This window comes from Acomys minous (genome assembly GCF_964271855.1).
Source record: "Acomys minous genome assembly, chromosome: 11".
Lineage (NCBI taxonomy): Eukaryota > Metazoa > Chordata > Mammalia > Rodentia > Muridae > Acomys > Acomys minous.
In genome coordinates, this window is record NC_140492.1 from 1,886,972 (window position 1) to 1,912,898 (window position 25,927).

At 48.6% G+C, this 25,927-nt stretch overlaps 1 protein-coding gene across 3 annotated transcripts in view; it reads left to right on the forward strand.

Moving 5' to 3' along the window:
* DSCAM (DS cell adhesion molecule) overlaps positions 1-25,927 on the forward strand; it is a 580,894-nt gene that overhangs the window by 458,478 nt on the left and 96,489 nt on the right. For all 3 annotated transcript variants that reach the window (XM_084800819.1, XM_084800820.1, XM_084800821.1), the window contains exons 17-20: positions 9,166-9,406; positions 10,835-10,981; positions 16,214-16,369; positions 20,904-21,037. In XM_084800819.1, coding sequence (XP_084656945.1) covers positions 9,166-9,406; positions 10,835-10,981; positions 16,214-16,369; positions 20,904-21,037 — 678 coding nt within the window. The remainder of the gene's footprint in view (positions 1-9,165; positions 9,407-10,834; positions 10,982-16,213; positions 16,370-20,903; positions 21,038-25,927) is intronic.

Genomic DNA, 25,927 nt, shown 5'->3' on the forward strand with positions numbered 1-25,927 from the left:
GTGGCTAGGACCCCCACTCCCCAGTCACTCTCACCCCTCAGATCCCGGGTGTCTTCCATCCCTGCCATTGTTCACACGGCACCATGCCCCCTCTCTGCCCAGCGACGGACTCTCAAGGCTCTACTTGCACGTGACTCTCAGGGAGGACAGGCGAACCCCCAACATGGAATTGTTTGTGACGTTTCCAACACTCACTGCACAACCCATCTCCTGTGCATCTCCTCTGTGGCTCTGTGGGCTCTTTAGAGTCAGTGCGCCTTGCTACTCTCATGGTGGGTGAGTGAAGGAGTCAGGGAATCCATGAGTAAAAAAGTGAGCTAGTAAGAGAGTGAACAGATGAGTGTGTTTATGAGCAGATGGGTGAATACGTGAGTGCAGGAGTGAGCGAGTGAGGGGAGGGAGTAAGTTCATGAGGAAGTGAGTGTATGAGGGAGGGGAGTTAGTGAGCGAGGCACAGAGAGAGTGGAGAGGAGAGCGCACCTGTGAGGTGGAGCGAAGGAGCCCTAGGCTAGGGGTTCTCAGCCTGTGCGTTGTGACCCTTCCGTGGTCGGACGGCCCTTTCACAGGGGTTGCGGTCAGATGTCCTTCATATCAGATGTCACGTTATAACTCATAAAAGTAGCAAAATTGCAGTTATGAAGTAGCAACAAAAATAACTTTATGGTTGGGCGTCAGCACAACATGAGGAAGCAGGGCATAGGTTGCAGCAGCAGGAAGAGGGTTGAGAGCCACTGCTCTAAGCCATGTATTCCAGTCATAGCGTCACAGGAGCTTCCGAGAAGCAGCGTCACAGGAGCATCACGGGCTTTAGAGGCAGCCAAGGGGAGGATACCACACTGTTCAGGTGCAAAGTGCATTGTGGGAGGGCCACGTGAAGGTCTAACTCATGCTGAGGACGGAGCACGGTGGACGCCAGGGCTGTGCCACCTTGCGTGCTTTCCACTGTAATGCGCTGAAAGGCTACAAGGGTCACAGATACGTGGTGCATTCACAGCACACGGATGGCTGCGGATCACAGCTGTACGCCCACAGGGGACCATCCGAGAGCCAGCCCCACTGCACTGTGTAAGGCAGGATAGTGTGTAGAAAGGGCTGAGCTCCTGTGTGTCCTTAGTAAAAGCACAGAACACAGCATGTGTCCAGCTAACACGGAAATAAATAACATCATCTTCCTAGCTCCGCTTTGGCTGCCAGAGGGGAGAGGCTTGCCTGCAGGTCACAGGTGCACATCAGATTCAAGATCAGAAAGGACAATAAAAATCTGAAGAACGGCATTTGTTTGGTAGAATACTTCAAAATCATACTTTGGGTTTTCCCCCTGAAAATTCTGCCTTGGTCTGTTTTCTTAAGTATCTGTCTTTCTCTGTGTATCTTTGAGACCAGGAATCCCATCTCACCTTGTAACCTGGGCAAGCCTTGAGCTTATCATAAAGCCCTGGCTGCTCTGGGCCTTGCTATCCTCCTGCCTCAGTCCTCTGAGTGCTGGGACTAGAGGTGTGTGTGTGTGTGTGTGTGTGTGTGTGTGTGTGTGTGTGTGTGTGACACACATGCATTTGCCAAAGCAACTCATTAAGGAAACATTCAGTGTTTGAAATAGTTGCTCTAGACATCTCAAGCGATTGCAATTGAAGGCAGAAAAAGTTATTTCAATTGTAGAACTTTGCTTCAAAGGAGAAATCTTTACAGATTGTCACCGAAACAATCCACCTTTCAGTTGCTGCAGTTTATTAGCACGCCCAGAGCAGTTGTAAGCTGATGGCTCACAGCGTAACCCTGAGGGTAGTTCTGCTATTGTCTCCTCCTCAGCATCAGACACCATGGCAGAATTGTTACGTGGAATTCTAAGTGATTTCCATGCAACGCTAAAGTAGGTCCTGTCATCAGAAGAATGCTTTCCTACAGGCTCCCCCCACCCCCACCCAGTGACCTATGTTGTGAGGCAGTGTCATCACATCTCAGGCATGGATCCACACACAGGGAAGACAGCACCAGTTGACACATATTGCAGATGGCAGCACAGTAAAGGGTTAACAAATGTCAGGCTGTATGTGCCTCCTCCATCCTCTGACTAGGAAGCTGTGGCACACTGAGAAAGTGGCTAGGCTTCACTGCATGCCTGGGCAGCGGTGGTCCTGAGCTTTCGCCCTCACCTGGCACCATGCTAGACTTCCCTCCCGCCCTGTCATGTATCCCAGGCACTGGGTACAGCCAGTGTGAGTGAAGACTAATCCTCACATCCATCAGAGAGACTTGCCCAGAATCTGGAAGTTGACGGGCAGGTGTCAGTCTGGGGACCACTATGTGGGCAGTTCATGCCTACAAGCCATAGTAAGTATGAGATCCAACCTCATGGGGTAAATGTCGCTTGACACGAGGAAGGTAGAGAAAATGTGCATTCGGGTTAACCTACTAGCATTTTATTTCCAAATTATAAACCCAGATCAACACTCCTTTCTCCTACAAAAGTTGAAATTAAAAAGTTGTCTTGGGCTGGGCGGTGGTGTGGCACCTTCAATCCCAGCACTTGGGAGGCAGAGGCAGGTGGGTCTCTGTGAGTTCGAGGCCAGCCTGGTCTACAAAGTGAGTCCAGGACAGCCAAGTCTACATAGAGAAACCCTGTCTCAAAAAGCAAACAAAACAAAACAAAAATTATCTAGAAATACATTTTATTTAATTTTTTCTCAGCCATTCCCTTAATCCTCAGGCTGTGAAAAGATTCCAAGTTTGCTTCGAGTTCATGAATTAATCAACCGGTTCCGGTTGGAGTTCTGGGTGCCTTATTAAAAATGCATAGCTGTCTTACAGATAGGTGAGGGATTGCCAGCCCTTCGTGTACTAGCAGGTCTAACCTCTTCCCTTTCAACGAGACAAGCCATCCTCATCCCCGTACAGCAGGCTGGAGTTTTCTGGACCCTTGACGTGGACCAGGAAGTACAGGCTCTGTGAGGGTTCACCCCTCAGTAAGAAGGAAACAGGTATCCGTTGAAGAAATGCATGGACCCCGTGACATCCTTCAGCGTCTTGTAAAAACGTTCATATACTTGTCTTTCCCATGGAAACCTCTGTCTACCGCAGAGAGACCTGGGTCAGGAACTCCCCTTGCAGATGCTGTGTGTGCTTGAAACAGGAGCCATCTTGTTTTCTGCTCCATGCCTCCGTCCCGCCCCCCCTCCCTCAGGCCAGCCAGCTTAGCTCAGCCACAGGACAAGCCGACCTCAAGGACCCCAGTCCTCTCCCCTGGCTCTTGGCAAGCCTTCCAGCATGGGCAGGCACCCGGTCTCAAGATGAATAGTAAGATGTTTTATGTTTAGATATCAGATGATAGATTTCGCCATCATGAAGTATATAGTGCCAAGCTTGTCTGCCCCACCAGGTTGGAAGGTTCATTTGTATAAAAATAAATCAAGTAGCCCATCTTCATTCACTTTGAGAAAGAAGAACCGACCAGGGAGAAGGGAGAATCCAGCCGCGTCAGCAAATCCGCACATAAGCCACGCCTCTCATCTTTGTGTCTGGGTGTGCGTCAGTCACATTCCTGAGGGGGCAAACAGTGGCTTATCTGGCGTATTTTTTGAGGTTCTGTTCCTCTATCCCCTACCTTGTATTAATGCCTGAAATACCTCTAGTTTAGTCTAGGGCTGCCTGTTACCCAGGTACAGATGGGAGGCAGGGATAGGAAGCTCTGTAAGGTTACTCAGGCGCAGAAGGCGGGACCTGAAGCCCACCCTGGCTGCAGAGAGCCCTGCTACAAGCATGTGGAATTTCCACCTTTATAAAATTAATTTATTCAGATTACATCTTAATTGTTATCCCTTCACTTGTATCCTCCCATTCCTCCCGTCCCTCTTCTTTCACCCTATTCCCCTCCCCTAGATCTGTGACAGAAGGGGACCTCCTCCCCCAATTTCCATCTTTGAGTGAGGGAAGAAAGACAATAGCCCGGGCTGGAAGGGTGACTATTTTTAACAGAGTTTGCTGCTCCTGCAGGGGTTCTGATTTCAGTTTCCAACACCTACGCCTGGCAGTGTCCTCCTGTCCTCCTGAAACCCAGGACCCTCCACAAACTCCTCACCACAGAGTCACTCTGAGCCCTTATACCCTGGTCACCTGTGTTTTCTCCCCAGGGTGCAGCTATGTGCCACTGCACATCACTGCTGGGTCCCCCTAGGCTCAGGTGAACTACCTCTTGTCGGACAGTCTTCTTGACCCTTTGGGCAACATTTCTTTCTCCTTGCCCCCCTTCTCCCCTCTCATGGTGCCCTGAGCTAGCCCTCAGCAGTGTGAGCCTCATCCCTTGTACCCAGAGCCTTATGTTGAGTAGGCACTGCTCGTGCTTGCCCAGTCTGATGCCCAGCTTATGAATCACCTTACTGCAGGGCTGTTGTGTGTGTGGAGCATGGAGCAGGCATTTGGGGGAAGCACTCAAGTGAGTGGGACAGCTGCCACCCAGCCATGAAAGGGTGAGAAGACAGCACGCGTCTCTGCATCTCGGGAGAATTTGCAGTAATCTAGAGAGATTTTTAATTTATTTCCCACGGGACTCACTCCCCCAACCCCAGAAGAAAACACTGTTGTTCAGAGGCTTCTGTGGAGGGCAGGGGTGAGGAATGGGTGTGTCAGGAAGGCTTGCCTGTGTGAGTCACCAGCCTCCATTGTGATGGTATGAGCTGTGAGCCTTTCCACAGCCCTGCCTTTTTGCTCTTTCTCTCTTTCTTCAATGGATGAAGAAAATTTAAGAGAGATACATAGACTGCAGTCACTGGCAAGCCAAACTAATGGATTGACATGGTACTGTTTGTTGTCATGGAGATCAAAGAGAGGTTCTTAAAGATACAGGGGGGTGGTTGGAAGGGATTGAGAGACCGGAAGGCGGGGGGGGGGGGGGGGGGGGGCTGGAGAGGGATTGGAGGTCCACAGAGAGCAATGAAGGAGAGAAGTAAATAAATGCAAGGACACTGGGTGTCACTAGATCCAAAGCGGGGTGGGGGAGGAGGGGGGCAGAAAATCAGCACAGACAAATAATTAACCCGTCACCAGAAGCACAGCGGTAAATGTGATCTCTGCCCCAGAGTACAGGACCTTCAGAGGGATTTCAGAAAAGGTGAAGAGGTGTCCCTCACCTATGAAATCGCAGCACATAATGCTTTTAACATGTTTTAAGAGGAGTGGTTGCTGGGTGGCATTTCCTGTAAGCCTACAAGTTTCTCCTCACCAATGCGCTGCTTTGAATGAGAACGGGCCCCTTAGGCTCATAGACCTGAGTGCTTGGTCATCAGGGAGTGGCACTACTTGAGAGGGATTAGGGGTGTGGCCTTGTTGGAGGAAGTGTGTCACTAGAGGTGGGCTTTGAGGTTTCAGGAGCCCAACCAGGGCTCCAGGCTCTCCCTCCCTCTCCCTCCCCCTCTCCCTCCCCCTCTCCCTCTCTCTCTCCCTCTCCTTCTCCCCCTCGCTCCCCTCCTCAGCAGCTATGGGTTAGGAAGTATTGCTTAGCTTCTTCTCCAGCACCACACCTTCCTGCTGCCATGTTGCAACCCTGATGTGGGCAGGAGAGGAGGCCACCTGAACTACCATGTCCCCAGAAGGCCTGGCACTCAGGCTCAAAGCCAGCTCCCATGAAGCAGACAAGGCACAGGCAAAAGCATGGAGCTTGTCCAACGCTTAGGAGGAGGAAATATGTGATGAACACATCCTCTTAAGCTAACCTATTTCTATAGATTAATAGCAAAAATCCTTGCTTATCGGAAATGCAGCCTTTAAAATAAGGCAGTCAGCTGGGTACAGTGGTGCACACCTGTAATCCCAGCACTTGAGGAGGCAGAGTCAGGCGAATCTGTGAGTTCAAGACCAGCCTGGTCTACAGAGTGAGTTCCAGGACAGACAAGGCTAAACAGAGAAACTCTGTCTCAAAATAACAATTAATAATAATAATAATAATAATAATAATAATAATAATAACAACAACAACAATAATAATAATAACAACAACAATGCAGTCATCTGCTGCTGGGACTTGAGTCCCCCAGATAAGATTAAAAATGGGAAAACTAGATTGCAAAAGTACATAACAGCATTTGCAGTTGAAAATAAGTTGCAAAGCAATAATATGAATGTGGGAGAGCAATTAACTAAAATGAAATATCAACATAATTGTTTTCAGAAACTGTGAAGCAAAGAGGAGACTGTGATCCTAATGATGAATCAAATAAGAAAAGTCAGACACAAAAGTTGCAGACTGCAAACAAAGGATACAGGAGGGACAGTCTCACCTTGGACAGAAACCACACCAAACATGCACAAGCCACACAGGATACTCACCTTAGACTCCTGTAGTAAAACAAAGTAGAGTAATGAGTCTGCATACTATTGGGCAGAAGCACAAAATGAGAAAATTACCTGTTATTCCAGAATAAGGAGAGAAATATAGATTTTTCTAAGAAAATGTACATTTTTTATAATTTTAATTTTTTAAAATCATTTTAATTTCCATTTTTCTTTGAATATTTTATATGTGTATACAATATATCTTGACCATATCTACCCCTCTCCTAACTCCTCCAGGACCCTCATCATATTTCTCTCTCTCCGCTTCATGGCTTTCTTGTATGACTTTTAACTGACTGAGTGCAGTTGCTGCTGCCCATGTGCACAGGGATATGAGGTCATCAGAGGGATGTGGAGAACCTGCCAGTGGCCACACTCATAGGAAAGAGCGACTCTTCCTTCCTCGCTCTCTTCAAATGTCAGTCAGCTAAGACTGCGGTCTCGGAAGCCCTTTTAAAAAACTGGCTTGAAATTGTGCAACAATGTTGCTTTTATTTTAAACAGAATCTTGTAACTGAGCAGGTGCATCTTTCTGACCACTCAAAGAAGAGAGGGACAATTGGCCCATGCAGATGGCAAGCTTGACCAACCCTCCAAGGTTTGAGGTGTTGATGGAGGAGTCAGCAAGCTGCTACCACAGCTACTTCTGGGAGGATTCAAATCAGTTGCTGTGGATACACTGTCCTCTTATGGGCATTTGGCTCCACTGTATACCTGGCCCTCTGGCCCTCGTGCTGTAGTTTGGACTGGTTTTCTCTGGAAGCCTTGCAGGGAGCCAGCTGAACAATTAGAGAGAGTGCTTAATGGATATGAATCTAATTTGCAAAAATTATCATTTATACTTGAGTCACTTATCTGATAATTACCAAAAAAATCTACATGAAATAAGATAAATCTCTTTGTTGGTAAAATTGGCTTATATATAGTGGCGTTTACAGGGAAGTTAATTTTATTAACTAGCTAGAGGTTACACATACAAGTCAGCAGGTGTGGTGCAGCAAGCTCGTTGGGCTCTAGGCTAAAACTAAAAATCCTTAGGTGTTCTTGAAAACAAAATGAGCAGCAAACCCTTCAATGTTACAGCAAGGCAGGCGTGGGCTCCTGCATCGGGGTTTCGCCCTGGCACCCACTGAAATAGAAAACAGCTAACATGGCTGGTGTTCAGCCATGGGGCCACACAAGTGTGTTCAAACAGCCTGGAGGACGAGGACAGCAACTGTCCCCATGGAAACCACGCAGGAAGAAATTTGCTGTGAGAGCCCCCATGAGCCCGTGCAGCTTTTGCGCATTAATTAAAAGTTTAAAATGTTACAGACAAATGAAGGAAACACTGTTCCCTGTGAGGTAGACTGCATTCTGACGGCAGCCTGGGCATCCGCTTGCCTGGGAGGGGAGCATTGCCAGGCTGCACACAGCGCCTGCTGAGCTCGGCCAGGCGGCCTTCGCACTCAGTACCGTCTGCTCTCTCATCTGTGCCCTTCTCCGTGAGCTGCTGATTTTCAGGGACTCCTCCCGGCCTGGAACTCCACCCACCACTCCCGTTATGTGTCACTCCTGTGCCTGTAGGGACCCTCTCGCTTCCCCTTCCTTCTAGTTTTCCCCACACCTACAACTCCACTTGCTGAGCCCAAGCTGCCCTTACAAGCCTGGCCTCTGTGTCCATGGACCATTTCTGGGAGGCCTCGCCTGCTGCTCCCGCTGGCCTTGACCTCACAGCCATGCACCCCAGCTGCCACCGGCCTCCAGGGTCCCTGTGTTCATTTCCCTCTCCCTCGGCACTGTTGGCTCTTTGGGGACTCAGAAAGGTTTATATAACCTGAGAGGTCTAGATTCATGGTTTATAATTAATTTATAGAAAATAAGCTGATAGAAGATAATAGGTGATAGATGATAGATATATGATTGATAGGTAATTGATAGATGATAGACAGACAGACAGATCGATAGATGACAAATAGGTTGATGATAGATGCGTAGATAGATAGATGATTGATAGATAATAGACAGACAGATAGATTGATAGATGATAAATAGATCAATAGGTGATAGATAATAGATAGATGATGGATAATAGGTGATATACTGATGATAGATCATAGAAGATGACAAATAGATTAAAAAGATAGATGATAGACAGACAGACAGACAGACAGACAGACAGACAGAAGATGGTTGGTGGGCATTACACGGCTAGCTGATGGGCAGGAAGGACTGCCCCACAGTGAGCTCACTGGTGTGAGTGCTAACACAACCAATGCCGGCTGTCTTCCCTTCAGTGAGTTGGGCTAAGCACAGCAGCCTGACCTAAGGTCTTGCAGCGCAGGCTCCGCAGTGTCAGACTTACTCTCCTGACACTTAAATGTGGCCGACATCCTGCGAAACTCAGGCTCTTGGTGGAAGCACTGCAAAGGGTGAGGAGGGCAGGCCAGGGAAGACGCGCTAGTGCAGAAGTTGCCCTGCCTGTGACTTCCGCTTTGCATAGCTCTCATTACCCTGTCAGCCACGACCTGACAACATTAAATAGAAAATTGCAGAAATAAGCAATTTGTACGTTTAAAGGATCTTTATGACAACAGATTGACCTAGTTCTATTATCTCTCTATTATTAGTTATAGTTGTTAATTTCCTATCACAGGCTTACAGGGATCAACACAAGGGAAAATCAGGCATGCAGTCAGCGCTAGGTGCTGGAACAGGCCTCGGCCACAGGAAAGCTATGCAAGAGTTTGTGGCCACTGCCTTGGCCCTTGTTATTATCCGGCTTTAATTTTTCCTAAGTTGTTTTGCGTATTATGATTTTCCTGCCTCCATTTTCCTGAGTGTATTCTTCTCTTTCCTGTTTAGGCTCCCAAGAAACATTTACAAAATGGGATCATCCGTGGCTACCAGATAGGTTACAGGGAATACAGCACCGGGGGCAATTTCCAGTTCAACATCATCAGTATCGACACCACTGGTGACAGTGAAGTGTACACCCTGGACAATCTGAATAAGTTCACCCAGTACGGCCTGGTGGTACAGGCCTGCAACAGGGCCGGCACGGGACCCTCTTCTCAGGAGATAATTACCACCACCCTGGAGGACGGTAAGTCTGGGCGGCCAGGTCTGTGTCCTTCTTGCTCTCTGTGGCCTGCAGCCCGGCTCCCTGTCGCTTGGCCTAACCCACCACGTCAATCCATCCCTGCCCAGGATGGGTGTGCACTCGAAGGCCCAAATGCATTCCTGAATCTTCCTCTTTGCTCTTTGAACCCAAGATGGGCTTTGCATGTGTAAAACCAAGAGTTTTACAAATCTAATTTTCCCAAAATTCAATGTCAAGAAGCTTTTAGAATTTTTCTATATATTATTACAGTTTTATAATTACTTCTCCCCAATGATTGCTTTATATTTTCAAGCACTCCGTGGCCAGAGGAAAACCACTAAACAGTTCGCAGGCTCTATACAGCAGATATGTAGTGATCATGCGCCCCCTAGTGACAAAAATGAATTCATGCAAATTCCTTGAGGGCAGGTGAACAGCCCAACAACAGTGCTTGGTGGCACAGAACCCTCCAGACCAAACGGGTGGAGTTAAGTTGGCACGCTGCCACTTAAACAACTCCTTGCACCATGTGTCACATGATTTCAGAGCAGAGGAGGCAGAGAGAGAAAGCTTAGAAACTAGAGCCTGGAAGAGCAAAAGGTCCTAACTACACACTCCGCAGGAGAAGCCGGATCTGCTTTTCCATTTGTGCCTTGATGACTTAATTTCAGCTAATTTTTGTTACTCTTTCCTTTCTCCAACACTTAATGTTGGCATACAGTCAATATTGAGAGTGAGGTATAAGGTGGAGTGCTGGCGAACACCATTAACCCCAGCTGAGAGGCCATGAATTTGCGGCTAACCTCATCTACAGAACAAGTTTTAGGCTAGCCTGGGCTACAGAACAAGTTCCAGGCCAGCCAGGCTGCATAGTGAGGCCCTATCAGTCGATGAGTAAATAGCATATGCTACTAATTTTCTTTCTTGCCTCTGCTAAAACACCGTGCTCCTGAAAAGGAGGCTTAGGAGGTGAGGTAGAGAAGTGGTTCTGTTTCTTCTCTCCCACGGTTCCCAAAAGCCTTCTAGTCCGTGTGTGCATGCTCGTTAGTGCGGAGGGAAAGTGCCGTGTGCACCAAATGTAACTGAAAGCGGGAGCCTGCCATGGCGGCAGGGGGCACAAAGCAGACAAGCAGCGGCCTCCTCGGCGTTAAGGCTTGAGGCACACTCAGTTCAGGTGTGGGATGACCCCCTGAAGGTGGCACCACTGAGTGGGAAGGGTGGACCCGTGACGTCCTCGTGACGACTCGTAGCCCCAAGACACGGAAGTGAGGGGGAAATGAACTACCTCCCCTCTCTCTGTGAGAGTAGGTGCGCCCCGTGCGTCCCCTCTGCTCTCCGTGTTAGCATAGTAAACCAGCTGCTTACCTAGTATCGCTTTGCCGATAGACCCCCCCCCCACAGCTGTCACAGGTTATGATTATTTCATTTCAGTGCCCAGTTACCCTCCCGAAAACGTCCAAGCCATAGCAACATCACCGGAAAGCATATCAATTTCCTGGTCCACACTGTCCAAGGAGGCCCTGAATGGCATTCTGCAGGGCTTCCGGGTCATCTACTGGGCAAACCTCATAGATGGAGGTAAGAGCACTCCGCCCGGATGAGCAGGTTCCTGTGGGCACCTCGGGCAGCCTGCAGACCCTCTCCCTGGGGTGAATTCAGGTCGTGGGGGACCTCTTTACCAACCACCTGACACTTGAGGCTGTGCACTCATGGGCCCTTTAACAAGCAGCTTGAGCCGGGCAGTTGAGCTGCACACATTTAATCCCAGCACGTGTAAGGCAGAGGCGAGAGGATCTCTGTGAGTTTGAGGCCAGCCTGGTCTACAAAAATGAGTCCAGGACAGTCAGGGCTCTCTGACCCAGAGAAAACCTGTCTCCAAACAACAACAAACAACAACAACAACATAGCAGCTTGAAGCAGACTGGAAAGTGGCACTTGAGTAAATTAGGCACTGTTGTATTTTCCCAGTCTTCAGCGTCTAAGTCAAGCTGTAGGCAGATTTCACCCTTAATCTCTACGTGGAACAGCACCTCTCAGCATGTGAGCCAGGACCCACTAAGGGTCACATATCAGATATTTAGATACAACTCATAACACTAGCAAAACTGCAGTTATAAAGTAGCAATGAAACAATTTTATGGTTGAGAGGGCAGGGGTCACCACAACATGAGGAGCTGTGTTAAAGGGTCACAACATCGGGAAGGTTGAGACCCACCAATCTAGAATGTTCCACGTAGCATGTGCGCTTATAGTTATCCCTTTGTTCCCAGCAAAAAGGAACATTAAGTTCCTATAGTGTGTGAGGGCTCCAGGAAAATTCCAGAACACCTCAAGAGGCATGTGACTGATTCCATGAGGAGTCCGTACATCTTTCCCTGCTCTCCATTCCTGTCATTTTCCTTGCCTCGGCCCCTATACCCACCACGCTTCCTTCTTCCTGTCTCCCTTCTAGACTTCCTTCTTCTTGACCCTCGCTTCCTGTCCCCTTTCTTCCTACCTGTCACTTCCTGCCCCCTTTCTTCCTACCCCTCACTTCCTTCCTTTCCTCTTCCTCTCTATCACTTCTTGTCCCTCTCTTTCTACCCTTTACTTCCTGCTCCTCCCTCTGCTTCCTGTTCCTCACTTCCGGTTCCCCCTTCCCATATCCTTCATTTCCTACCTCCACTCTTCACGCCTTTCATTTCCCGTTCCCTTATATCTGGCCTCCTTTCTTCCTCCCTCTCCTCGGCCATGGAGCATCCTTTAGCGTCTCTGCCTGGGTGTAGACTGCATTTCTTGCCTTCCTCCGAGTTGGGTAAAGAGCTCAAGAACCAGGGTCTATAATGCCTGTGCTCAGAGCCACGGCGCAGAGGGGCTGCCCTGCTGCGCATGCGCTGTCCCACCACCTTCTGGTAAAGGGGCACACTGGGGCCTCACGGCTGCAGATGGCTCCACTGTCCTTACAAGATTAAGGAGTTAAGACATGATACCAAATGCTGCCTTCTGCTGAGGCACTACGAGTGTGTGACCCTCTGCTGTGCATATTCTGAGGGATGTGTTTCCAGAAAGGGCTGCCAGGTCTGGTTCCTTCTGGAGCGCAGTCTCGCACTTCCCACGCTGCTCTGCGCGGGGAGACAGCCTCGGGAGACTCAAGCCAGATCCACAGTAGACCCAAGTTAACTGAGCGGCTGCTCCAGGCTGAGATTGAGAGACGGAGGAAGTGTGGCTTGCTCAGGGGCCTCTGGACTAACGAACGGGGCAGGACATTAACGCATGTGGACCAAGCCAGCAAGTGCTCGCCACAAAGGGAAGGCAGAAACAAACAAATAAAAGCTTTTTACAACATAGCACAGAGTAATAAACTGTCTGTGGTCATCTAGTCTGACAGTGTAGCAGGGGAGACTGTTCTTTAAACCGTGTCCTTATTCTTACCTTAAACTTGTGTTTATTCTCATTTAATTGTGTGGTCACACAAAATTAATTGCTGCTCTTCTTTTGTTGTTGTTGGTTTTGGTTTTTGGGTTTTTTTTGTTTTGTTTTGTTTTTTGTTTGTTTGTTTTGTTTTGTTTTGTTTTTTTGAGACACGGTTTCTCTGTATAGCCTTGGCAGTCCTGGGCTTGCTCTGTGGACCAGGCTGGCCTTGAACTCACAGAGATCTGCCTGCCTCTGCCTCCCAAGTGCTGGCGTTATAGGATGGTTGGTTTTCTGTTGGTGGTGGTGGTGGTGGTGGTGGTGGTTTTTTCTCTCAGAATCAGGGCCAAACCTGTGTGGCTGGTATCTATTGCAGATGTTCCACTCATGATTTGCAAAGGCAAAGGAAGAAACAGTCAGAAATTAAAAGCACTGCCTAAGGGACACCTCTAAGAAGTCCTGGGCGAGCAGAGCACTCCGTGTGATCACTGGGTGTCTTGGCATCGGCCCCACAAACTCAGCTGTCCTGGGATCTACAAAGCCTGAGTATGAGTGACAGGAAGGAAGTGTGCCTTAGCCAGACCCAGAGAACATTTCACACAGCATATCATATATGAACACAACACATACAACACATACATAACACACCATATACAATGCATACATATACGTGCCCACCCCATATACCACAGGTAATATATGTATATTATACATCATACCACCTGCATTACACACATATACACCACACACACTCCCAACATAGCATGTATATACTACACACACATAGAGACTGTGCATACCACATATCACACACACACACACACACACACACACACACACTACACACATCAGACACACCACAATACACATACTACACACATCACTATGTATACATCACACATGCCATATAGCATACATGCTGCCCCCACACACCACAGATACCACACATACAATATATACCGTATGCACTACACATACCACAAACTACATTGCTAAGCTCTCCCACTAAACACACACCACACATGCCGTACGCACATTACATGCTACGCATGCCATATATTCCTACACACAGTATATACTACACAACATAGGCACCATAACCCAGCACACATGACTTCACATGTGCATTGTGCACGTACTTCCCATGTATATCACATGTCATAATGTCAAAGCAGGTGGATCTTGACATCTGACCCTCTGGGTGGCATGCTGATGGACAGCATGCTGCAGAAACCCTGGTCAGCACACACTCCTAGTCCCATCCCCCCCCCCCCCCCCCCCGGTGTGTAGTATCCAGGGTTGTGTGTGTTGGATGTGAGGCCGTGCAGCTTGCCTCCACAGTCCAGGCCCTCAGGCATCCTAGCCCTGAACTCTAGCAAGGTATTGCTTTCCTGCCCTCTGGCTCCCTGCCTGCCAAATGATGCCTGTGGAGTCTACTCAGTGGGCTTAGTTTCTCCATCGTGATCCTATGGGAAGTGCTGGTGCCTGGGGAAGCTGGCCTAGCATGCCCCACCCCTGGTGAGGCAAGAGATCAGGGACGCAGGTCTCAGTGCGTTGGGGACATATCAAACATACACTTCTCTGTAGTCAGCTACCCAGCTGGTGTGTGCCGGGCCCCTGCCTCACACTTCAGTCCTCCCCTAGTGAGAGGGCAGTCTCATGGTGCCACCTCCCAGGCAAGCAGATCGCAGGCCTCCTCCTCACACTCCACCGCTGACACTAGAAGCAGGTGGCTTCTAAACACCGGGTTATACAACTGTGTAGACGCTTGCTGCATCGTTCCAACTGCTTTTGGTTGTCATGTGCCTTCTGCCTGAGGTGGAGGCGCGGTGTTCCATCTCTGAACAGCAGCACTCTTGGAGCCCACTCAGGAAAGTAAGGCAGATTTAGCACACAGCAGAGATCTCGCCCATCACCTGTCACTCTGGCGGTGACACAGGGGAGAGTTCAACATGGGTAAAGTGAGGAGTGTGCTGAGCCACTCGAGCAGCCCCAGTGCGGTTCTCTCCCACAGTCAAGAATGCCTCAGTATGGATGATGAAAGCCTGAGAAAGTCCACTGCCAGCCAGCAAACTGCTTATCTGGGGCCCTTCCTAGTCACTGCTTCTTTTGTTTACCAAGATGGAGGTTGGTACTAAGTTGGGACTCTTATGGATACCAAGGTGACTGTGGTCAATGGTTAGGGTAGAGCTAGCCTTTTCCCATAAGGTGCACCTTAGCTCGGGTATTTGAGATCAACTTGGCACCTAACACCTGCATGTGCTACAGCAGTGTTTTAAAATATAAACGATGAGCCGGAGAGAGGCGGCTCGGTGGTTAAAGCACCTGCCACACAAGTATGAGGACCAGCGTTCAGAGCTCTGTAGCCAGTGTAAAGCCAGATGGGCACCATGGTCAACCTGTCTTTTCAATCTTAGAAGGCAGAGACGGGAGTCTCCAAGGAACCCTGGCCAGCAAGGCCCAGCAATCAGTGAGCTCTGGGTTTGACTGACCTGCCCTGTCTCAGTGAATAAATTGAAGGCATCTGAGTTTGACTGAGCAGCCCTGTCTCAGTGAATAAATTGAAGGCATCTGAGTTTAACTGAGCAGCCCTGCCTCAGTGAATAAGTTGAAGGCATCTGAGTTTGACTAAGCAGCCCTGCCTCAGTGAATAAGTTTGAAGGCATGAGCAAGGATGATTCCAAACATCAGATAAACACATACATGTGCACCCCAAGCATATGCATGCCTATGCACAGGCAAAATGTGTGTCTTAGCTTGCTTTCTGCTGTTAGGATAAAACACTGATGAAAAGCGATCTGTGGAGGAAAAGGGTTAATGTCACCATACAGTTTATACTGCATCCTGAAGGGAAGTCAAGTAAGAACCTCAAGGCAGGAACACGGCTTACTGGCTTGTTCCTTGTGGCTTATTCAATCTGTTTTCTTAGACACCCAGAACCATTTGTCCAGGATGGCACCATCCATGGTGGGGTTGTCCCTCCCACATCGATCATTAATTGAGACTATATATATAAACATATATGTATATATACACATATATGTGTGTGTGTATGTGTATGTAATCCTCACCTGCAGACAGAAGATTCACAGTGAACAGCCACTAGACATAGAGATAGGTCACTGGCCAGATGCGCAGTGCTGTTTGCTGGTGTAAGGCATTCCAAGAGTGACGTCATGACGCTGGGCTTTGATTTACCAAGAGTGAATTACTGTTTTCCAGGTCAATTTTCTGTCTTGGGGGTTTACAGACATTTTGATGTAAATTTGTGTGGTTTTATTTTGTTTTGTTTTGTTTTGTTTTCAAATGGGCCGTGGGGATGGTGTCCTGTGACACTTCGCACTGCTCCTTCCTGTACGGGAGAGTGTGACAACAGGCTTGCTAATGCAAATCCTGTCTCCTTCTGGTTCCGTCCTCCAGAGCTGGGTGAGATCAAGAACGTCACCACCACGCAGCCTTCCCTGGAGCTGGATGGGCTGGAGAAGTACACCAACTACAGCATCCAGGTGCTGGCCTTCACCCGCGCGGGGGATGGCGTCCGCAGTGAGCAGATCTTCACGCGCACCAAAGAGGATGGTGAGACACACACAGTGTGCGCAGAACCCAGATGCCCCTGGCACACAGTAGGCTCACACCTGGGCGGACGCCATTGCTGGGAAGGCGGGTCGCAGGGCTTGCCCTTGGCCTTTGCCCAACAGAATGCTCCTGACCTCATTCAGTCCAGTCTTCAATGCCCTTCCACGGCCCAGTCCCCGCCTCCCTCCCTCTCTCTCTTCCCCTTCTCTAGCCCTCTTTTTCATTTTTGTGTTTGTTTCAGCCAAAAACACCTTTTATCCCAGGGCCCTCATGCCTGCTGTGTCATTTTGTGCTCTTGTTCAAATAACTTTAATTACTGCCAGGGTCAGCTCTTTTGCTTAAAAAAATTATGGGCCAGCCTAAGTCTTACCCCACATGAGTTGGATCACTGCAGAAAGGCTTCATTTCAAAGCTTTGTGACTTTTTTTTTTTAACGGATTCTGATAAGGAGTCATGCTGACTAAGTAGATTTTTAACTCCGATCTGGCTCCAGACCAGTACTTGCTGCTCCATACAAACTTGACTTTAGTTTTTATTATTTTAAAGAAAACCCCCTGTTTCTTTGTACAGGCTGTTTGGGGAACAGTTTAGGCTTTAGTGCCCAGCAGAGCAACATTAAGAAAGGCAATTACTCAGTGAAGGAAGGAGCAGCCAGTATCAGACGGATGCCCAAGATTCCTTCCAGAAACATCTGAGGGACAGGCTAGCCCAGGACACTGCAGCACCCAAGTGCTATGTAGGTTTGATCTGACCTTAATCATCGTCCTCCCCAGGAAGTGGGCAGGTTACGGAGGAGAGTCCTCCCTCGTTGTGGCCATTATGTGTCACCATCTGGAACTGGAAAATGTGGCCTCTCTGCTCCCTCAACCACATGGGCTCCAAGCATGCTGTTCTTCCATTCCGGCCCACACGTGTCCTAGAAGCAAAGCTTAGGACTTTGGTTTGGACACAAGGAGGACCTTCCTGTTCCCCTTCCCCTACCCTTCCCCTGTCCATCATCCTGGTGAACACCAAACCTCTAGAGGGTGCCTTCTGCCACCTCCACCCTGCTGTCCCCTCAGGGAGCCAGGCCCTGCTCTCTCTTCCACAATCCCATCCACCCATTTCTTTGTGGTTTTCCACCACCTCTGCCCTCTGACACTGAGGGGTCTGCACATAGGCCAGCCCTCACCTGCTTTAGTTTTTTCAAGAATACACAGGCCGTTCTTCCCCCAAGAACATGCAGCTGTTGGCCAGCTCTACTCAAAGGCATTAGACCATTTCAGGAAATGTAAAGTCAAAATGCAGCACCCTTAGGAAATCGCCCATGCCCTGAGGTGTCCACAAAGCAGAGTCCTGAATGACCAGAGAGCTGCTTTTTTGTTATAAGATGTTGGAGAGAGCTGTGCCCTGCAGTCCACAGGACTCTGAGCATCCGACTTTCTCAGAGCAAGAGGGAACGAAGTTGCTATGGCCCTCAGACCACACTGATGCATGTATGAAAATAGAGACGAGGTGACCATGCCTCAAATCGGCATACAGAGGCTGCTGCCTCAGCATGACATGGTTCGTCCTCTGTCCTTTCCTCCCTCAGAGCGGGGTGACCTACTCTTTACCTTTATTAACCGATGACACAAATGTCTCTGGGATTATTATTCAAGAAGGAAATTGATCTGCAGCATAAAATTTGACATCAACATTTTTTTTCCAGGAGAATGTATGGAAATCCAATATAAAGAGAAGGTTCTCCTTAGCTCCCATCAACTGGAAATTTGGATCAATTTTTAATTAGTCATCCAGTTTTAGAAACTGTAGTTTTGACCTTGAGGCCTAAGGCCTAACCCAACTGTCCTCTGGTCTTGGCTTTTACATGTGGTGCAGAGAGTATATGGAAAAGAGGTGGAGGAAGAAGAGGAGGTGGAGGAGGAGGAGGAGGTGGAGACGGAGGAGGAGGGGGAGGAGGAGGAGGAGGAGGATTCCCCTTACCCTGGTACGAGACCAAGGGAACTCAGAACTGAATGCCAGTATTTATTTAGGATAAGTTGGCATTTCAAAGTGGAATGGAACAGAGAGTCCAGATAGAAAGGAAACAAAAGGTCTGGTCCTTTAGAAATGACAGGTGTCCTAGTTTGCTTTGTGTTGCTGTGACAATACTGTCACCAACAGCAGGTAGGGGACGTAGGGGTTTATTTCCATTTCCACATCACTCTTCGTCATTTGAGGGAAGCCAGGGCAGGATCCTGGAGGCATGATCTGACGGAGAGGCCATGGAGGGGTACTGCTCACTGGCTTGCTCCCTGTGGCTAGCTTAGCCTGCTTTCTTATACAGCCCAGGACCACCAGCCCAGGAGTGGCACCGTCCACAGTGGGCTCGACTGTCATGCATTGATCATTGATCAAGAAAGTCCTCCCACAGACTTCCCTACAAGCCAATCTGTGGGAGGCATTTTCTGAGGCAAAGTACCTTCTTCCCACATGGCCCCTGTTTATCTCAAATTGACAATAAAATAAAATAAAATAATAGCTCAGCAGGGTGCTTGCCGACCACCATCAGAAATTCAATACCTAATATAAACATGTGTTTGTCCAGTGTACTGGTTTGGAAAGCTACCCTCTTGTCTAGTTTCCCATAGCGCGGGGTTCGCAGATACGTTCTCGGGCCTGTGGCCGCATCCAAAGGTCCAAGACTAGAGCCTTAGATCCATGAATTGTAGAGATGTGCCAAGGCCTTCACCTAGGAGTGAGAGCTGTTGCATTTTCAGATCTGTCTCAGCTCAAAAGCAAACACATCCATCGCTGCTGCAAGGATGTCAGTGCTGACTTGCTACGAAGCTTTACTCTTTTGAGCACAGTGAATTCTGAATTCTAAAACATTTGTGGAATCTTAATATCATCTTATTTGCCCAAACTATAACCCAAGCATAGCCATGCCACAAGCAAAACACGATATATTAATTTTCGGTAGCTATTTTCATCCTGAGGCATGCACTAGGCTCAACCTCCATCTCTTTATGAGAAAGCAAACATAGTAAATGTACACACAGAGCCATCCCTGTTTGAATTTAAATATTTACGAAGTATATCATTAGCGCCCACGATCCGAGGCCAACGGCGGGTGGAACGTGTGATCTCTGTGTCCACCTCAGTCCACATAAGAAGCTTTTTCTCTGGTGCGATACATGAAGGTATCGAAGCTGAATGAGGGGGAAACGTCAGAATCTGGAGAACCCTTCCACCACCCAGGCCCTGAGCCTTGTCAGCCTGAGAAGCGTTAGGACTATGTTAGTTGCTTCTCTGTGGCTGTGATAAAGCCAGCTGACAAAAAAGCAACTTAAGAGAGAAAGGGTTAATTTTGGTTTATGGCTTCAGAGAAACCAGACCAATATAGTGAGGAAGGCAGGGAAACAGTCAGGGAATCCCGCGCAGGGCAGGAAGCTGGCTGACCGTATTTCTTCCTCACACAAGAAGCACAGAGAGAACAGAAAGTGGGTGCCCCTCTCAGTGATGCACTTCCTCCAGAAAGCCTGCTCCCCCTAACTTTCCAAAACCTTCCTAAACAGTGCCACCTACTGAGAACCGCGGTGTTTGAACAGTAAGCCTTTGGAGGGCATTTCTCACTCAGACTGTCAGAGTGTGACTGTGTGTGACTGTATCTCAGATGGACCTAAAGATGGAGTGTGCGTGCCTCTGTGTGTGTGTGTGTGTGTGTGTGTGTGTGTGTGTGTGTGTCTGTGTGTGCATGTGTGTGCATGCATGTCCGTGTGTGTGTGTGTGTGTGTGTGTATGTGTGTGTGTGTGTGTGTGTGTGTGTGTACGCATGTGTGTGCCTGTGTGTGGGCATGTACATGTGTGAGTGTGTGCTCACGTGTGTGTGCGTGATTATGAGTGATTATGAGTGTGTGTGTGTGTGTCCACACAACCACCAGTCATGATGCCCTTCAATAGGTACTGGGGGCTTTGTGCCTTGTGGGTACATCAGCCCTACCTAGAAATCTAGGACCTTAGACTCTAGTGGCGCGCCCTGTGCAGTAGATGTAGCCACCGACACAACAGCCTTGTGCGCCCTCTGCGTCTTGCTCTCATCCCCAAACTTCATCTCCACTCTCACCGCTATCCCTTACAGCACTTATGGCAGCTCCCTGAGGACAGGAAGATTCTGGCATCCGCTGTCTCTAAGCCCTAGCTTAGTCTTTTAAAGGGCCGCTGCCCATCTCCCAGGTTTCATGTTCTTCCCACCCTCTTTTCCAATTTCCATCAAGTTTTGGGAGAAGTGACATAGCTGTCTCAATTGTGACTGAGCATCAACAGTGCCTTTGTTTGCTTTATAAAGACCCTGTTTCCAAATGCAGTGGCGCCTATAGTCAGGAGGGTTAGACTCTGTGTATGAATGCGGTTCAGTTGTGGAGACACATTGAGACCGTTGACACTGGTCATTAAAGAGCTGAGCAGGGAGAGGGGCCAGGACACTGGAACAGTCCCTGGGGGAGGGAGTGGTGCCACCCGGGCAGCCACGGGACGCCCCATTGCACTCCGTGACTAATCCTGAATTTTCCAGTTCCAGGTCCTCCGGCTGGTGTCAAGGCGGCAGCGGCCTCTGCGTCCATGGTCTTTGTGTCCTGGTTGCCCCCACTCAAGCTGAACGGCGTCATCCGGAAGTACACGGTGTTCTGCTCCCATCCCTACCCCACAGTGAGTCGGTGAACAACCCAGCGCATCCTTTCCAGCATCTCCCAGGCCCTCGAAGTGCATGCATTCCTCATCGCCCTCCTCCGTGGCTTTCTTGGTGGCTTTCCTTGTCATGTTGTCTCCACACGCAGAGCAAAGGCCTCATTTGCACCTCACTCTAGAACAATCCTGCATCATCACACGGATGCAGTTGCCTGGAGCCATTGTTTATCTGGCAGCTTCCTAGGCACTGACAGCTGCTGATCGAGATCCAAGTGCAGAGGCCGTTCATTGTGCCTTAATTGATAGTTAGTGGCCAGCACCTATTGATCGAACTGTTAGGCTCCACAGTAAACGCGCCCCCCTCCCACCATCCTTCTCCCCCACATGCTCCTGCCTCCCAGCCCTCCCTGCCCTATCCACACTGAGAAGGAGCTGCAGGGCACCCCTGCTGTGCAAGGCAGGCAGTGGGCACCTGTGCCTAGTGAGGGCTCCACTAGTCAGGAAACACACCCTTTAATACACTTGTTATCGCGCTGTTCGCCATGATGGGTAACAAGTACCAACTTAAACTTCCCATGCCAAGACACCAAGGCACATCAGAAAAGAGGGAACTTTGGAAAAAGGAAAACATATATAAATAGCACATTCAGATTTACAGCACTTTCACGGAGATTTTAAGACATTTTTTTAAAAATGCAGGAATCATGTCTAATCTGTCTTTTGTATCTCCTGTTCCTGGCATAAAACTTTAAAACGTGTACCAGGCTATGTAGATGGTTCAGCTGTGTTTTTCTGAGTAAGCACTGGGGCCTGAGTTTTGGCCCCTAGAACACACAAGAAAAGGCGTGTGTGGCAGTACAGATACTCTCAACTCTGGAGAGGCGTAAATGGACGGATCTTTGGAACTCGCCAGCCAGGCAGTCTAGCTGAGTCTGTTGCTATTGTGTCCTACCGAGGCTCCTGTTGCTGTGGTAGCACCATGACTAAAAGCAACTGGGGAGGAAAATGTCAAAGCAGGAAATAATTTAGACTTCGTCCCATTGTGACTCGCTAGTGTCATGGATCCTAAGGTCTTGAGGTCCGTCCATGTGGGAGCAGGTGTCAGAACTGCCTTCCTCCACAACGCTGAAGAACGGCGCCAGATTCATTTACTAACCCTTCCATTGCCGCGATACATCTTCCAACTCCAGACTCTCTCGGAGTCTCGAGGCCTGGTGTGCAGACAGAGCGTGAATGGGTAGGATCCAGGGACCGTGTGTGTGGCTGAGGCCGCTGCAGCCCCTGGGTGTGTTCTGTGTCTATTGTTGCCTGCCTGTGCCATGAAGTTCAGGGTTAAATCCCAGACCGACCATCAGAGCTGGGTTCCAAGCTGCGGGCTCTTCGTCTGTCGAGTAGGCTGTTGTCAGCCACTGAGCCCTTCCCTCAAAGCTCAGAGAGTTAAGTCTTCATGGTGAGGAAAAGCTTGCCGTTGTATTTCTCTGTGAGGGCAGGGCGTGGATAAGTAACCCCTCAGCACAGCTCCTGGTTTTAGCATCAGTCCTAACGTATTTCCAGCTCTGCAGTAGAGAAGGCGAGTTCTCTGTGGTGGGCGGGACACTCACTGTCCATTCAAACATTCAAACTGCTTCCTTAATTCCATCTGCGCACTCCCCACTCACTCACTCACCCACTTGCTGAAGCTGTCAGCCTTGCCATTTCGATTTCAACAAGCTGAAGAAAGGACACTGACGAGGTTCAGGGGACACTGCCAACCGCTTCTCGTTGCCTCAGACTGCTCCTCACCTCTGAATGCAAACACCAGCCTGGCTTACGGATAGTTGCTTACAGAGGGTGCTACGGATACACAACTGGGCCTGAGGAGATGGCTCTGTCTGTGGGTTCTTGCTAAAGTGCCAGGACAGCAAGTCAATCTTGAGAAACCATGTAAAAAGCTGGGCATCATGGAACAAGCCTGTAATCCCTGTGTTGGAGAGGCGATGACAGGCATGTCCCTGCGGCTTACTGGCTAGCCACCTAGTCTAAGCAGCAAGTCCTAGGTCACAGTGGAAGAATCTGACTTAGGAAATCTAAGTGGACCGTAGATAGCACCTGAGGATTAACACTGAAGGAGAACCTTTGGCCTACACCCACACCCACACCCATACCCCCCCCACACACACACACACAGAGAGAGAGAGAGAGAGAGAGAGAGAGAGAGAGAGAGAGAGAGAGAGAGAGAGAGAGAATAAAAATTTTAAATATTAAAAGAATGGAGTTGTGGTATATGCCTGCATTTCCAGCACCGGATAGTTTGAGGTGAGAGGATCATAAGTTCAAGGCCAGCCTGGGATGTATAGGATGATACTGTCTCAAAAATGAAAAGAAGAAAAAAATCTCCCCACAAATATAAAAATATGATGGCTCCAAGGCACCAAGTCTTATAGGAAGGGCCAGGAGTTCCATGTTGCCCACAGTAAGGTGAAGCAAACCGCAGGCTGCCTTGCTCCATCTCTGCAGCCATGCCTCTGCCCTGTCGTGAGTGCCTGAGACCTGCTAGTTTAAAGCAAAGATAATTAGCTATGTTGCAGGTCAAGATCTGAGGGTAAACCCTTGTAAATATCACCTGGTGGTCTGTTTTCAGGCCGTCTTAACATGAAACTATAAATCACTGAGAAGAAAGCATTTTCCTATCTATAGTTTCTCCTTTTACGTTTTGGTTTTAATATTTTCGTAGAATATATTCTTTTGTTTTTTGAGACAGGGTTTTTCTGTGTAGCCTTGGCTGTCCTGAACTTGCTTTGTAGACCACGCTGGCCTCGGACTCACACAGATCTGCCTGCCTCTGCATCCCAAGTGCTGGGATTACAGGCAAGTGCCATTGCTTATATTCCTTGACCTCCCCAACTCCTCCTCACGTTTTGTGTTGGCCAATTACTCCTAGGCATGGGGCCTGCCCTGGGGCGTGAGTGACATAGCCAGTGACGCTACATTAAAGAAGACTAACTTTCCTTTCCCAGCAGGAATGAGTTGTGAGCAGCTTCCTGTTTAGAAGTGGGGACTTTGTGCCCACCTCCCCTTCTCTGTGCTAGGACTTTTGGCTAGCTTGAACCTGTGCAGGTCTTGTGTGTGCTGCCACAACCTCTGTGAGTCCATCGACCTGTTGTGTCTGGAAGACACTGTTTCCTTAGAGTGGCCCCCATCCCTCTGGCTCTTACAGCCTTTCCTTATATCCCACATAGATCTCTGAGCCTTGAAGGAATTTGATAAAGATGGCCCGGTGAGGCTGAGAGCTCCAAAGTCTCTCACCTCTGCACATTGTCCTGTAGTGAGTCTCTGCATTGATCATTATTTACTGCAAAAACCTGAAGAAGGCTGAAAAGGGCAGGGGTCCTGTGGGTATACAGTATGTCATTAGGAGTTGTTTTATTGCCGAATTAACTTCGCAGACTAGTAGTAGGTCTCCCTCTAGCACCTGTGACGTGTCTAGTAGCAGCTTCTCGGACTCGTCAACAGTGTCAGACGAGGGTTTCATCTGGTGGAGGGGGCTAAACTTTGGTGGTTTGTTACTCCCCATGACATCTGTGCTACCATTGCATCAGTGGGCGTATCTTGCAGGCAGGTTGCCATTGTAGGTCACAGGGTTCATATCTGGGTAAGACGTGCGATCGCTTTTCTCCTCCGGTAGCCTGTGTGGCAACTTCCAGCACTGTGAACACCAGGCAGAAAATACAAGGTTCACTCTCTCTCTCTCTCTCTCTCTCTCTCTCTCTCTCTCTCTCTCTCTCTGAGACAAGAAAACTTCAGCTATTTGCAGCAATGAACAGCAGAGAGCAGTACAAGCTCTGGTCATTTTTCTTGTGCATCAGTCTGGCGCTCTCCCATCCCCCCAACACACACACACACACCCCGAAATGATTTCACAGTTGAATGTAGAACACGGGGAAATAAATCAGGACATGGTCTGCCCTCTAATTTGATCTTCTCTTAAGATTCCCTTGATGCATCTCCTTGGTAATGTCTTCCCCTGCCACCCCCTCCCCCCCCCCCCCCCGCCCAAGATCCCTAGCAGGGCTCTCTTCCTCACTAAGACCTCTATAAAAAGAGGCAGTTTGTGCTCATATATATATATATATATATATATATATATATATATATATATATATATATAAAATCACCCATCTAACTGTAGGCAGTTATATCATGCTATTCTTATAGTTCAGATCTGCAAAAACAAACAAACAAACAAACAAAAACAAAAAACAAAAAACATTACTAGAGACCTTGGATGTGGCCAGACATGTCACATTAACGTAAACTAACCAAGTTTATTTTCTAGCTGTCTAAAAGCAGAGCTAATAGGACGTTTATCTCAACATAAAAGCCTAGGAAATGCACTGGGATGCTAGCTCCCGGGCAGAGGATGGAAGATCAGCCCTCAGACAGGACTCCTGTAACTAGACCCTCAGGATATGGCTATTTAATATAATAATAATTAATAATAATAATAATAATAATAATAATAATAATAATAACTCAAACACCATTATAAACAATAAAAACCCTAGGAAGTATGGTAACTTTTCAAGGGCTCATATTAGGGTCTACAGTGATGGCCGAGTGGCTAAGAGCACTTGCTTCTCTGACAGAAGTCTTGGCTTTGAGTCTCACCACTCACACAGAAGCTCACAAGCACCTGTAACTCCAGTTCCAGAGGCTCTTGTGTCCTCTTCTGGCCTCCAAGGGCACCAAGCAGGCAGGTGGGGCACGGTCATCAGGCAGACAAAACACATAAAGTAAAATTAAAAAAGAAAAAACCTTTTAATGTCTCAGACTAGAAAGTAACTGAGCTGCCTGTCTATGAAATCTACCTGTGGGGGAAAACTACATAAATAAGCACTAACTATAGACACTATCGGCTTCATAATGTTAAGT